We start from the raw sequence: 16,321 nt of genomic DNA on the forward strand, positions 1-16,321 counted from the left end.
ATGCAATGTGTGGACTTTTTACACAATTTCTCCTATTTCTATTTAGCAAAACAATTTTTTTTTTTTTTTTTTTTATTAACAACTACACCCACCCCCATCCCTAAACCTACCCTTAGTGATTTATAGTGCACTGCATACACACTTTATGAGCACATGTGTTCCCTGGGATTGAACCCACGATCACATGATTGCATATTGTTATTGCAATGCTCTACCAATTGAGCTACGCGAAACCCAAAATATGACGCAGATAAAAGGGAACAATGCATTAATATGAAAGTGTACTGTTGTCGAAAGGGGCGCCACTTTAGTAAACGCTCCTATGAGTCGTATTTCAGGGAAGTGACAAATGACCTATATGGTCGTATTGGTTGGAGAACATTTTGTATTGAGCCTATAATGAACCATGTGAGACTTTTAAAATCTATTCTTAATAATATAGATATGAATACAGTTTGACACTGGAAACATGAAAGCTTTGGTGCTTTTCATTTTTTTTTAAAGTTTTATAATTATTGTCAGTTTCTGCACATATAAAAACTGTAACATGTTAATGATCAAATTACTTTATCACAGCGAATGTAGTCATTAGAAAATCAAACTATATTTAGATTCATATGGATATATTATGCTGCTGTAGTGGTTGATGAAGATGAGTGTCATTAGTGTTTGTTTTTATATTATCGAGGTTTTATCCATGTCATATTGTGAGAAATAACAGTATTAAGGCCCGTTCACACTATGAACTATAACTATAAAGATAACAATAAAGATATTGTAAGGTCCGCCCACTAGTCCAAGGACGGTAGCCAATGGCGCGGTAGAAGGTTTCCTGCGTGTTACTGTCTTCCTTTTTGCGCAACAATACAAGATTAAATTAAATACATTTCCTCACCAGAATTATCTCTTTTCTATTTATCTGACTCCAAAGATAAAAGGTTTTACTGACGTACCATTACTCATGAGTTGTATAAATGTTTGATTATTCTCTTTAACTCTTTACTTTATATTTTACTTGTTCATTAGGAATTTATGTCGCATTGAGTGTCTCGTATCGGCCGAAATACGGACCTCACGGTCACAAACTGGTCAGTTTCTGTTATTAGACAGAGGTAATTGACTATACTAGTAGAGTGCCGCTTTCATGCTTGCTTTCTCTAAAAGTATTTGTTTTAGTCCCCATAGACTTGTACACTTGAATTAAAGCAATATTAATTCTAGTCAGAGGTCACGGCCACTACTACAGGTATAAGCCGACCAATATTACTTTCTCTGATAGTAGTTTTGGTGTAGCCATGCGAGGGTTTCCCACGTACACTTAGCTAGAATAACATTACAATAAACAGAGGTAAGGCCCACCCTATTTAGGTTGGTCGTTCAACTTAATGTTGTCCTAAATGGAAATTCTCTTTTGGCCTTTACAATCTAAGTACACTTGAACCAATACCAAATGTTAGTCAGAGCTCTAAAATCTCAGTTGGTGTGCCCAATGCTCCACTCAGACTGGACTTTAGTCCGTTACTAACCTGACCCAGATTTGCGGTAACATAACCTTCACTTAATCTACTAGAGAAAATAATTTCAGAGTAAGGCAGAATAAATCAATCATAACAATTTATTATCCAAGAAATTGGGATAATACAAATTCAAATCAAACTCAAATAGTAATAAGCAAACATTCAATAATACCAATAAAGACCTTAAAAGGATTTACCTTGCAATGAGAACTACACACAGCAGATGTGAGGGATATCTGTTTACAGAATCCCAGAACCTTTTGCCACTATCCTTTAAATATCCAGATATCTTATGAATTTACCAAATGGTGTTTTTATTATTATAATCGTTTGGAGACTTCTCTTTGAGGGATGTAGGGTAATGGTGAGAATTCTTCTTTGATTTCTGTGGGAAGATGCAATTCATTTACATACAGGAGGTATTTGTGTGTGAGGGACCTGGGGGGAGTTGGGGGGAGTCTCCTATGATTAACGGAATAAGACCTTTTCACCAGACGCACTGAGACCTTTTAAATGATACCAAACATGAATTATTACACTTTTGTACATCTTGATTTAGATAGTGGTGTTCAGGTGAGTTTTGGAGTGTCTTGAGGTTAGGAAGTGAGGAGGGGGAAAGAGAGGGGGAGAGTGAGCAAGGAAACAGATGTTTACAGTCATTAGTGAGGTGTGACTCTTCTGTCCTCACCAGTGGGGTGTGTTGTCTCAGACGTGGAGGTGAACTCCCTGAGAAAGTGTTCAAATGTTAATTCTCGTGAGGAACCTTTGTTCCTTCAGAAAATGGCGCTCTCCAGGTTCAGCCATCTTTGTACCAGCCTTACAATATAGTTTTAAAAATTATTCTGTTAAAGTACAGCAGAGTTCACACCACAACTATAATGATAAAGACACAAAGAAACGATGTTGTCAGAATCACTTTCAGAACAATTTTTCTCCGGCTGATGAGTGTTTTTGATATTAATATTGCTATTTAACTGTTGCAAAATGTTATTTGCTTGCTTTTAAGTTAAAGCCATATAAAGATGTTTGAATGCTGCTTGGGAAGTACCTGCAACACTTGAAATTGTGTTAATGTAGAAACAAATGTGTTTGACTTGACTCAGCATGAGATGAGCAAAAGTTGTGAAAGTTAGCTTCCTGAATTTAATGTTTTGTCACCAACAACAGCTTATCGAGAGGATACACGGGGTGAAATGTGTTGAAATCACCAGCAGAGATGAGATAGACGAAGACTACAGTGAAGAAGAGCAAGAGTGCTAGAAGAAGTCAGAACATGGCTAAAAAAAAAAATAATAACCCAACAAATTTTAGAGAGTTGAAGGTACATATTAGTGTGTAAATGGTCGGCTGCTTCATTGACAGCTTTTGTACCTTCTTCAGAGACCTCAGTTTGTCCTACTTTAAACCAAAAGCCTTAGAGTAGCTTCATCAGATGAGAAATACAATTTAGATGAACTTTATGCATCAGCATTATTTCAGTGGCTGACATTCATGTGAACATTTACTTTATGAAACCACAGATGAATCTGAAATCTGATCATTTGCACTTCTTCTCTTCAACCTTTGTGCAGTTTTAATCGGATTCACTTTCCATTTATCATTTTACTAAAGTTTCAAGACTGTCCTCATGAAAACCCTCAAATGAAATTACTAGCAAGGGCATGTACCAAACAGGAAGTGGAGATGTTTTATAGAAATACCTTTGCATATTGATGTTGTAAGTGTCAATGCCACAGTCAACTAAGAAGACCACAAAAGTTTAAAAATCATGTTATCAAAATCTCCTGGAGGCGTTAAAAACTGCATGTCATGTTTGCAATTGGTTCAAGCCACATTTATGCCACCGGCATATAATGTTATTATATTATATTTTATATTAACAATTAGTTAATAGTCATATGCCTCAACAAGTAAAATCATTACAAAATGATACCTTTGCAAATCATTAGATAATGATTAATTAAAACAGACAACTGAAAGATGAAATGCATGGCCTTGGAAAAATGTGGTAATTACTTCTGTGGTGTTTTTTCTGAGAGTCATGTAATTTAGAGAGATCAGACAGCTCAGTAATATGCAGATCCTTTCTGATTGGCTGACAGGCATCTTACGTAACATGAGTACACTTATTTAAGACCACAATGTAGTGGAAAAAGAATACATCAAAAGAGTTCAAGAAAACAAGACACATCTCTGATATACTATCCAGCAGAAACACTCAGTTTGCTGTTCGGAGCACAGATTTACTCAGGTTTGACTTTTTTTTACATTTACATTTAATATCACTTTTAGCCTTTTAAAACCCATTTAATCATTTTTGATTCAAGGGATGTTCTGGGAATATTAGTTATGTTGGAAAATTCCCAGAACAAAGCTTAGATTTATTTTTATTTTATTTTTTTTATTTTTTTTGTCTTGGTTATTCAGAATGTAGCCTATGTTTTATGTTTTTTTTTTTTTGTTTGTTTGTTTTTTTTTTGCACATTAATGATTCTAAAATGCTCAATGCAGAAGTGCTTAACATGTTTTAATGCATTAGACAGTAGCTAATGTTGCACGATACACCTCATCGATCATGTGTGCAGATGAGCCCAGAAAGTGATTATTTTTGGGCAAAACCGTATAATTAAATTTTTTTATTGTAATAATACTTAGAATATTACATATTTTCAACTTGACAAATTTAGTCATTAAAACTTACAGTTCAATAGTTTTCATTGCCAAAGTTCAAGTAACCTAATTGTAATGATGACTCAACAGAGTTAGGATCCATTTGCAGCTTTACTGAAAGATAATTCATTGTGTACACGGGCAGGGGTCGATTGCAGTTGACAGTAATTTCGTTGAGTCCATGATAGTCAATACAGGGGCGCAGACCGCCATCTTTCTTGTCCATGAATGTTGCAGCTCCCTTAGACTTTCCATTCTCTCCTGATCTCCGCGTTTGAGATCGGGAGGGCATGGAAAACCCCCTGGCCGTTCAGATTTGGATCTGAGCCAGACAGACGGGAGGAGAAAGAAACGAATGTGCATGTGAATATATACATATATAGGATGTATGCATTTATATGCATGTGTATATGTATTTTATATCATGCTCAGATACTTCTTATGGTCAGACTGATGGCTGGGCCCATAGTAATTATTTTTGTCGGCCTGCTTTTTTCGGTTTGATAGTGAGAGGATCTTTTATGCTTTAAAGAACCCTAGATTCTATCCTTTTTTATGTAAAAAAGAGTATTGGGATCTTCGGTCTTTTAGCCGCAGGAATATGAGATGGGTCTATTTTATGTTTTTAAAATAAGACCTTGTTTTCCTGTATAGTTTTGCTGAGCATGTAGTTTATCATGAGGCTGGCCCTTTTCAAGCTGAGGCTCTGAGACAGGGCCAGTGGTCCAGTATGGCCGCTCAGGCACCTCCTCTTTTCAGAGCATGCGCAGAGATGGCTGGACTCGAGGAGGAAGAAGCAGGTTTGAGGAGGTGATTGATCACATACACCAATATCATCTGTGGTCAATTCCCTCTCATTGCGGGGGCAACTTTGCATTTGCCCTCGCCCCTTCTTCCTCCGCCTTCTGAGTTTGAGTTTCTTTCTACTTGCTCAGGTGCTTCTTTTACAAGCCACGCCCGAAAACTGCCACAGGCCAATCGTGGTTTAGCAACCGTTACTAGGCGCGGGAGGTCGGTCAAGCTTTCGAGCGAGGGAACATGCCGAAGCGTTGTGCTTATGGATTGTGTTAATCTGATACCCGAGCTTAGACGGGGTGGTGGAATTTTTTTCCCTTCTCGAAACTTAAAACCCAAGGGGAGAAGTGCCGGTGTTCTGACAATTTGTGCTGCTCTGTCAGATTTTATTACCTCCCATTGAAACAGTGGGTAACGTTAGCAAAATCTGAAAAATGCTAACGTTACCTATCAGATTGTGCTTCCAGCGTGATATTAACGTGGTTTATGGCTTTATTAACATCTACACTTTCCCCAACCCTAAACCTACCCTTAACAATAATGCAAGTACAGTAATTGTGTGTTATTTATCATGACGACCGACAATGATGTAATATTGATGTATGCATATGCAGTAAGTCCGGGTAACGTTAGGTTAGCTAGCTAGCTAACTCAGCACATCGTTGCTTGGAAATAATGACGGTTCTTTGTTCATAATGCATATAACTGAAGGTGAAATAAAATTATTAAAGGCAAGACGGAGTAACGTTGGCCTGGCGTGCTAAAATTATAAGTGGGAGAATGTTATCATTGCAAAGTGGTCAGGCTAACGTCTTGTGTTTATTCCACAAGACTTATGTATAAGCTGTTTGATTTATAATTATTAGGTTATTTTCACAAATTTCACTTAACCTGCTGTTGTGACGCAGACTCAGGCTGATTGGGATCCATAAGCGGTTTATTGGCAAACAACAGGAATACAGTACAGGCAGGCGTGGGTCGAATCACCAGAGCAAACAACAGTGTCAGAGACAGTCCAATAATCATGGTCATAACCAGGCAAGAGATCGGGGCTAGCAGCAAAGAATCAGAAACGCAGTCCAGGCAAAGAGGGTAACAGGCAGGCGGTAAAACACTCGGAAGGTCGGTAATCCAAAACAAGGTCGATACACAGGCAGACAGAAAACAAGTAATAAACGCTCAGAAATTGTTGCGGGGCAAACAATACTTCGCGAGGTGCGTGTGTGGGGCCTAAATAGCTGGCTGACGTGAAACAGGTGCGTCGTAATCAGGCCAGGTATGTGGGCGCTTGGGATTTGTAGTCCAGTTAGTACTCGGGAGAGTGAGACCTCCGGTGGCCGATCGAGGGAGCATCGCTGGCGTTCGTGACAGCTGTGGATGAACAAAGCTTTTCCTCAATAAACTGTGTGTTTCCCATTTGAATAGTCAGCGTATGAGGCAGCTGCTGCTCGCGCTGGGAGCTTTAGTTTCAATTTTGATCAATTATTTTCTAATCGGTTGCATATTATGTCGTGGATATATCCCTTGAATGCATACTGCAGTCCCTTTTGTCTTGCTCTCTCAGATATTTCACCTGTTCGCCAAAAATGACTAATTATCTCCTTGAAAATGTCTGACACCGGTGCATACACACTGAAAATGACTTGCCAGGCTCGAAAGCTGGACAGGCGTAGCAACAGTAACTAAGGAGGGCGGGGCTTAGCGAAGGGTCCATTAGGCTGATGGCTGGGCCTTTGATAATCTTTCTCTAAAGGCCGCCTTCTGGCTTGATAGTGAAAGTGCTTTTAGGCTTAAAAGAACTTTTGATTTCATCCTTCTTCATGCATTAAAATAATGAGGGAAAATCTTCGTTCTACGAGCTGTTTATAAAAAGTGTAGACCTTGTTTTTCCTGTATAGCTTTCCTGAGTAGCTTCTCAGCTAATACTTTAGTTTGGTTTGAGTTAGCACTCGTCACTTCAGTTATTTGTGTGCAGGACAGCTTTATCGGCCGCCTGACACTGTTTGCTTGCAGTGCTTCATTTTCTCCTCATATTTGAAGGATTCAAAATGAAGCCCAAGCTTTACTTGTCCCAGTAGGCCTTAGCTAGCGGCTAGGCTAGAGCTAGGTTTAGGTGTTTGTTTGTTACATCACCCTTATTATTACTATCCCTGTGAGGTTGTATAATTCCTAGTTCTGGCCTCCTCCTGAGGGAGTTGCTGGCCATATGCCCATTTCCCCTTCAATGTGAAAATGTAGGTGCTACAGTATGGCTGAGGTTAACAGCTAAGGTTATAGGCTGTTATTAGCCTTCCTGGTGCTGTTTTTCCCAGGTGGTAAGCCCTTATCTTTGAGAAGATAAGTTACGCATTGCTGCTAGGACCCACTTTTTAGAATTTTTGTCATGCTTCACCTCTTGCTTAAAGAGTAAAAAGGTTCTTTACCGAGTACACTGATCATTGGATTGTGTTGGATGGACTGTTTTGTGGGCACTCACAGCTACTTAATAACATGGTTGGTCATGCGCCCAGCATGCTATGTTTCCAGATGAGTGGCCTTATGGGCCATCCTGGAATATGAGTTGAGTTTCTGTGTGATATTTAGTTAATTTGTAAGAACTTTAGTTATGACCATGACTATGTGCCTACAGTATGGTCTGTCTGTAGGTTGAGCTTCGTACTTCCCTTTGGTGTAATTGTGCTTAGCTCCCTAAGCTGGGGCCTCATTTATAAAGCCTGAGTATGCACAAAACGGGGCTGGAAACGTGCGTACGCCACATTGTGACGCATAAGTTGTGATTTCTTAAAACAAACTTGACGGGAAAATTTGCGCACTTCCACGCAAACTCTGACCCATGAACATTTTGGAGACAGAACAGTTTGGCGACACCAATGGTGAACTGAGGGACTGACGGCAGATGAAGGAAAACCACTTTAAATCCTCATTATGAGTCATAATCATAAATACAGTTCATGTACACAATAACAGTTTAAATAAATAAAAGAACTATTTAAACTGGCGTGGAAACAAGTTTTCAGTTGATAACATTTATATAACATTAATATTACACTTTCACTATTGCCGATAAGCACTGAAATTACATTACATAGAAGTTAAACAAAAGTGATATGAATTGAGATAGTAGATGTGCTACTTTCGATCACTTTTCCAGTGACACGCTGTTTTAATGACAGCGAGGAGCGCTAGAAGCACAATAATTCCTCTTTAAACTACACTGCAGATGTTATGACAAAATATTTTAGCGAGAACGATGATCAGTGATGCACACTTAACTTTGATATTATGGAAGACACTGCTGGATTCGGTGGTCGAACGGTCCGTTGTCCAGTTTGAATAGGTCCAATGATATCTTACTGTATAACCGCAGCTGCAGGTGGTGTTGATGTTGTGTGAAGGATCTTCAAACAATTACCATTTGAAGGATATAATATGAGGAAAATGGTAAGATTTGCATGTATTCTTTTTAAAATACTTTGTCAGTGACGCGCCGAGACAGACAATTACACTGCAGTAAATAAGTAGGCCTGTCTGTTTCCACTAAAAATAGCCTATAAACTTCCTAAAAGATATGTTCACCTTATCAGCAAAACTGCATAAATTTGATTCGAATTGTTTAAAACTATTAAAATACCATTTGGCCAGTGGAAATGAATGAATCAGCTCTATTCTAAAACCTTTATCTTATAGGGATAGTTCACCCAAAAATGAAAATTTGATGTTTATCTGCTTACCCCCAGCGCATCCAAGATGTAAGTGACTTTGTTTCTTCAGTAGAACACAAATGATGATTTTTAACTCCAACCGTTGCCATCTGTCAGTCAAATAATGCGAGTGGATGAGAACTTCTACTATAAGAGTAAATAAAACTTGCATAGACAAGTCCAAATTAAACCCTGCGGCTCGTGACGACACATTGATGTCCTAAGACACGAAACGATCGGTTTGTGCGAGAAACCGAACAGTATTTATATCATTTTTTACCTCTAATACACCACTTGTCACGTGAAAAGAAGACTGGATGCAATAGCAAGTTATTCACTTTAATAGTGCTTCACGCCAGGTAGTCAGATATAAACACACAGTACAGTCACAACACAGACAGCAGGAGAGATGGTAACACAGGGACTGGATGGGCGCTGGTGTCCGTGGTGAGTGGTGCTCCGTGGTGAGAATCCGTGAGATGAGATGAACAAGGTAAATCCAGAACGAGTATCCAGGGGAACAGACAGGAAACAGCAACGAGAACTCCAACTCCAGGAAACAAGAAACACGGTAACACAAGACAACACCAGGACTCCAAAACAACGATCTGACAAACATGAGACGAAAGACAAGGCGTTAAATAGGCAAGATCTAATAACCACCAGCTGCCGCTGATCAGTAATCAGCGGCGACGCCCACACAGAACAATCAGGTGACACACCCCACAACCCACACACAGACAACAGAATGACACAGTGGATCTGCGAACCGTGACACCACTATGTCCAACTGCATTCATCACTCGATTCGTTTGGTCTGATCGCGCTCTGACAGCGGCAGTGATGTCTCGCGCATATACTTCAATGAGAGCGAGACATCACTGCCGTTGTCAGAGCGCGATCAGACCTTACTAACGAGTGCTGCACGCGGTTGGACATAGCGGTGTACTAGAGTTAAAAAATGATATAAATACTGTTTGGTTTCTCACACAAACCGATCGTTTCGTGTCTTAGGACATCAATGTGTCGTCACGAGCCGCAGGGTTTAATTTGGACTTGTCTATGCAAGTTTTATTTACTCTTATAGTAGAAGTTCCCATCCACTAGCATTATTTGACTGACAGATGGCAACGGTTGGAGTTAAAAATCATCATTTGTGTTCTGCTGAAGAAACAAAATCACCTACATCTTGGATGCCCTGGGGGTAAGCAGATAAACATCAAATTTTCATTTTTGGGTGAACTATCCCTTTAAGTATTTATATTTGCACAATCTTCCGCTGATTGAGATTTCTAAAATTATTTGTGCGCAGGTTCTGGCGTACGCATGGTGCCCATCTCTGCGCGTGGGTTTGAGTTGCTTACTGCTCATTTGCAGTCGCTCTTACCTGCCCTCTTCTCTGAAGAATGTGCTTTGGAGATTCTGTGTATCAGACAGGGCTGGCCCAGACTATGTTTGGCTTTCGCTAGATTAGTATGGCCTCCTAGGTGGCGCTGAGGGTGACTTTGTTCCCCTCTAGTGACTGGCCGGGGTAAGAACTGTTCTATTATACAGAGATAGTATATTAAAAGCACATTTTAGTTCATATTTCATGCTGTCTCAAAATGAGTACACTTAGATGTTCCTAAGATTATCTTAAGAAATACTAAAGAAGAATTTTTAGTATATTAAGTACAAAATTAGTGCACGAAAATAGAGCACTTTAAGTATATTATAGAAGTGTACTTTTTTTTCACCTGGGAACTCTCGTTGTGTGTGTGTGTGTGTGTGTGTTAGCAGTTAGAGTCAGAGTCCCAGTCCCAGAGCCCATCTGTACTTGCATTCGTGGTCCGTCTGTCAGAGACTCCTTTCAGCAGGCCTGGTTTCGTCCATCAACCGGCCTAGGTGTTTTCCATCAGCCATCTGAGACACTCCAGTAGGACCACTGTGCTACAGTTGAACTGGGACTTCGTTCAGGAAGCTTACTGGTACTTCTCCTTAGTTCTCCAGCTGCAGCACGCTCTTAATCTACGCCTGGCAGTCTGCTTTTGTTCTGTTTTGTTTTGGGACTCAATAAATACTGTGAACATTCTCTTTTGCCTCTGGGTCTTCTGCAGTCGCACGACAGTCTCATCCATCCACAAAACATTTGTCCAATAACCCTCTGGCTTGTATAAATGATCTTTAGCAAACTGGGTAAAACACAGAAATTAAGCCATAATACACATACTCTTTGGAGAGCAGTAGCTTTCTCCTTGCAACTCTGCCATGCACCCCATGGTTGTTCAGTGTTCTCCTGATCTATCCCTTGCACCCAACAATCACAGAGCATCGAAGACTATTGCATGTCTTGCTTTTGGAGTGACCTTTGTTGGTTGACCACTCCTGGGGAGGGTAGCAATTGTCTTGAATTTCCTCTGTTTGTACACAATCTGTCTGAATGTGGGTTTGTGGAGTCCACACTCTGACAGTTCTATAACCTTTTCCAGTCCTTGTCACAGATCCACCATATCCACACTACTACATAAAATTAGCTCAAGTGAAATAATTAATTTATAGGGAATTATAAAGAGTTGTTTAGTTTACGACCGAGCAACCGAGTCGTCCAGCGTTCATTTGCTCGAGCCGTATTAAGATCTTGTAGCGGATATGAATATCCAACAATCATGAAAACACTGATTAGAGCGTGGTAACTTTGAGATTGACAGTTTAAGACATTAAATTTTAGAAGCACATAATACAAGACACTTTCTTCCAAAATCTACATTCTAACACAAACTAATCTAACACAAACACACACATTCATACGCATTGCAGTCAAAGAAAGGAAATGAGAGCGAGAGTTTTAAGAGAGAGAGTGATATAATGAACAGGGTTTCTAGCAAAATATGCACTTCAAAGACCTGAACGAACCATGAATCATTAATTTAAATGCACAAGTACTTGCTTGAATCGACTTTAAATGTGAATTTTTAGGTTTTTCCAAGTTGTTTTTTTCAGGTCCGGATGGTAGTTAGGTAAAAACCAATCATTTGTTTTAGCTTGCTGGAAAAATGAAAGGAAGTCTCTTTGTCCCTGGAGTTAAAGTTGAAGCAGCAAAAGTCGTTGGTTGAGCTTTGCGGCAAAACTTAGAACATGAGACTCAACGGAAAAGAAAATTAAGTAAAAGAAAAGAAAAGTGAGTGAAAGTTGGATGGCTTGAATGAGCTGCTTGTCTGTCCTTCTTGTTACTCCATGGTTACTCTTTGTTCTTTTTACTCTGGTCACGGCTGACCGATTCTTTTTTTTTTTTCAGTTCATTCCTAGTTCTGCTCCTTGTCTTGCGATATGACTATTTAAACTTAGGTGTTTGTCAAACCTCTGAGAGGAGTTTTGGCCAATCAGATATCGTCCTGTTTCAAAAAGTGGCTTTTCTCTGCCACAATCATACATAGGTGTTACCTCCGGTCTCTGCTTTGGCAGAGAGTACCGTTTTAGACATAATTTCTATTAAATGGAATATGATACACTTTTACACAGATTTCATTCAAGCCATGATTGAGAAGAGAGAAAGAGAATTAAATTCATTCCAAATAAGGCATACTTTCAATCAGTCATTCAAGAGTTAACAGATTTACATAAATGTTGGGTGTTCTAAAGCATAACTGGTTACAGGTAGTATTTGTGGACATGATGTAAAATGTATGCAGTTAAAATATGTTTGATAAGTCATCTGCAAATTTTATCAAATCATCTGAATGATTCATTTGTCTGGTTCGTCCACGGTTCCTACAATCACCTTTCCTGAATACTTATCATGCACACCTGCACCTCATCAGGACACTCATCAAGCTGGCTTTATAAGCACACACCTCACCTCACTCCAGTGTCTGGGCTGTTTACACGTTAAGGACTCTTTCCCTGTTTCTCTTATGAATTCTCCAAGCAAGTTTCTCCAGCATTTCTCCTGGGTTTCTCCATTCAGTATAGCCTCTCAAGTCTTTGTGTGCATCTTAAATACCTAAGAGACAGAGGTGTGTGCTTCTTCTGTCCTCCATCCTTCTCATTCAAGATCTTGTCCTGCAAGAAGAACACTTACATAAATAACGTAATCCTCTATGCTAAAGTATCTTTGCACAGTTTACTCACTTGATTTCCTGCTGATTTACATAGTTGTCGGTAAACTGAGTTTACTTCCGTAACACTCTGATGTGCAACAGCAACTCTTTTTTTCTGAGGTTCTCAGAAATGTAGAAAATTCTAACAGGTTCACAAACTTTATATGGGATATATCTATCTATCTATATATATATATATATATATATATATATATAAAATATAAAATATAATGGTCCAGTTTGTGTTACTACAGTAAATCCATGGAAAAGTCTTCTATCTGGATTGTTCATGGCACAGTATTTCTCTTGTTTGTCAGTGCTGTTTCATCTAAATCAACAAGAAATGTGTGTTTAGTATTTTTAAGCAGTTCTCTTTGGATCTGGTCACATTTTTGAGACCCATCAGTGTCAGCTCAAGTAAGCTCACGCTGCCGTTTGAGCCGAGTGAACGGATAAACAGTCCATGTGTCTCAAACGAGTAACGCTGTGTAGTGCCGCTTTTGGCTCGTAAACTTCATAGCAAACGTGCTATTGTTTTAAGTAATTATATCACGATAAGTATTGTTATCGTTTTATCGCCCAGCCCTATCAACTGGGCTAGTACGGTAACATGTTACTGGTAATGCATCACTTCCCAACACTGACGATTAAGTCAAACATTACAGCACAAAGCCTCTTACCCTTCACTTTATTCTTCTCTTTACAGAAAGAATGGCACATCCACACACTCCTCTCGTTTTGCTCATCCTGGTCTGTTCATTGTGGCTGAGTGACGGGAAAACGTACTTTACTCATCTTGGAACAAAGTGTATAGAAAACTGCAAGCTTGATGATGGTGTGTACAAGTGCAAGACTATTGATAAAGATGGGAAATACCAGACAATGAACTGCTCACCTCAGGAAAACATGGACTCCCAGGGTAGACCGTGCACAGATCCGAGTGTGTGTGAGAACAATAAAGAAGACTACTGCGTGTGCAGATCTGCTTCTTGGGGCTACTGTGGGACGGTGAAGACTGAACTAAACCATTATGGATCTACTTATGGATTGGTGTGTTACGACAACTGTGACAAAAGAAATAAAGATTACTACTGGTGCAATACTGCCAAGGGATGGGATTTCTGCTCTCCATCTGAAAACACAGATTACATGAACAGACCGTGTAAAGAAGACAGTCCATGTGGATATCACGGTGAAAACTACAAATGGTGCTGGCTGAAGGGGGGAAGCTGGGGTCTCTGTGGGGAGGTGATGACTAACGAGAATCATTATGGATCCCAATATGGCGTGTTGTGTTATGACTGCTGTGAACAAACAGCTCAAGATTACCACTGGTGCTATACTGCGCAGGGATGGGATTACTGCTCTCCATCTGAAAACACAGATCATAAGAAGAGACAGTGTGATGAAGACAGTCCATGTGGGAAACAGGGTTACGGGTACAACTGGTGCTGGACCTCAGATCACTCAAAATATGACTACCGCGGACACATTAAATCAGATAAGTGCACTCACTCTAACTTGTGGGACACAGCCACACAAGGGACAGGCACACAGAAGGACAGAAAACTGATACGTACCTGTTATGACAAAGGTAACAAGAAAATAACCACCTTTACTGCTAAGCCAGCTCCTGGTAACATCACTGAAGGTGGTCAATGGAGAAACGAGGCGGAAAAATTAATCGGACAGTGGAAAAATGAGTACCTGGAGGATCAGACCAGCTCAATCCTGCACCACTCCGATAATCTCCAAATCGTCATGCTGGGCACTATCATCCGCAACAATCAGCTCTACTACAACCTGCTGATCCAGGTGAACAAGAAACGAATACGTGGTGAAAGCACCACCGTGTCTCAGATCATCGTGCCTGATGGAATTCCAGACCGTTACATCCGCAGAGCTTTCCTGGAGAGCTTCAAGCACCAAGCTCAGGTTTTTGTAGAGGTTATGGCTAATCAGAATCAGAGCCTTGAATTGGAAATGTCCAAGCCATAATAAAGCCAAGTACAGATGTAACTGTCTTTTATCGCTTGCTTTACGACACAAATACTGTGCAGAACATGCTTTTTTTCATAAGTAATGTCTTTAGCTACACAACTTTTCTTCATGCATATTTCATTTGTAACTAGTGGTAGATGGATATGTTTTTTTTTTAAAGGCTGATACAGATAACAAAATCTAGAGTAAAATGGAATCTGGAGGATTTCACAACAGAAAATGTTTGAGCCATTTAATTTTGAAAGTTATTGAATTAATCGTTGATTTTAAACTATGATTGAAATGTTTTTTTTTTTTTTAATGAATTTAAAGATGACTTTTATTTTGTAAGGTGACTCTGTATAAGGAAGAGGGCAGATTGGAATCAGGTGTGAAGGTGGAGAGAGCACAGAGCTTTCGACCACACATTGTTTGATTGACCAACATTAACCTTTAAAATTTTTTTTTTTATTATTTTATTTCGCTTTCTTTTGAAAATAAATGCTTAATTTACCATTTACATTGGAATGGAGGTCTTTTTTTATTATTATTATGTGTGTCAGAAAATTTTACTAAAGTTACTAAACCTTGAAAACAGAAATAATTCACAATCCATTGACATTTATTTTGGGTAACACTTTATAATAACATTCAGTTAAAAGTCACTTATAAATTAATGATGAACTAATAATTTACAAAACATGACTATACCTTCATGAATGATAAGTGATATGTTAACATTCTATGAATGTTTTATTAATTTAGTTAACTTACTTATAAATTATTAGTTAATGATGAACAAATAATTTACAAAACATGACTATACATTTATAAATGATTAATAAGTGGTATGCTAACGATTTACAAATGTGTTGTAAGCTATCTTAAAAAATGTAAATCATGAAATAAATCAAACAGATCATTAGTGGATGGTTTATTATTTATTAGATACATTATTTATCACTTATAAATCATTGAAGAATTTACATTATCTCACAAAAGTGAGTACACCCCTCACATTCAGCAACCATTTTAGCATATCTTCTCAAGCGGCAATAGTCAGCTTTATTTATAGTTGTTTTTACAATAGAAGTTTAAACTGATATAGCTTTAGAACATGTGGAAATAATAAACTTTAATGATGAAAGAAAAACTGCTATCCATGAGAGTGTGTGCGTTATAGATGATAATCAACATATACATTTTACATTTATTCAGTCAGACGCTTTTATTGAAAGCGACTTACCGGTGAGGAATACAACAAGCGTGAATACAACTCGTCATGAGTTGTCATGACGAGGGAAATCGACAGAAAATAAAAAAAAAACGCAACAAAAAAAAAAAAAAAATGAATTGCAACTTTTTATCTCAGAATTCTGACTTTTTAAATCGCAATTGCGTGTTTATATCTCACAATTGCGAGTTAAAAAGTCAGAATTCTGAGATAAAAAGTCGCAATTCATCTTTTTTTTTTTTTTTTTGGCGTTTTTTTTTTTTTTTTTTTTTTTTAGTGGCGGAAACGGGCTTCCATACTAACAGCCCCTGTTTTTATTTTCACTTTCGACACACATTATCCCTATAT

General features: G+C 38.7%; 1 protein-coding gene across 1 annotated transcript; it reads left to right on the plus strand.

Moving 5' to 3' along the window:
• Nucleotides 1-3,693: 3,693 nt before the first annotated feature.
• LOC137008251 (uncharacterized) lies at nucleotides 3,694-15,671 on the plus strand. The gene is made up of 2 exons (XM_067370201.1): nucleotides 3,694-3,768; nucleotides 13,466-15,671. The coding sequence occupies exon 2, from the start codon at nucleotides 13,471-13,473 to the stop codon at nucleotides 14,755-14,757; it is 1,287 nt and encodes a 428-aa protein (XP_067226302.1). The 5' UTR covers nucleotides 3,694-3,768; nucleotides 13,466-13,470; the 3' UTR covers nucleotides 14,758-15,671.
• Nucleotides 15,672-16,321: the final 650 nt, after the last annotated feature.

Source organism: Chanodichthys erythropterus, chromosome 3 (genome assembly GCF_024489055.1).
Source record: "Chanodichthys erythropterus isolate Z2021 chromosome 3, ASM2448905v1, whole genome shotgun sequence".
NCBI classification, from domain to species: domain Eukaryota; kingdom Metazoa; phylum Chordata; class Actinopteri; order Cypriniformes; family Xenocyprididae; genus Chanodichthys; species Chanodichthys erythropterus.

Bases quoted from the DNA above. Each gene is read 5' to 3' on its own strand.
- LOC137008251 (XM_067370201.1), top strand. From the start codon at position 13,471: ATGGCACATCCACACACTCCTCTCGTTTTGCTCATCCTGGTCTGTTCA.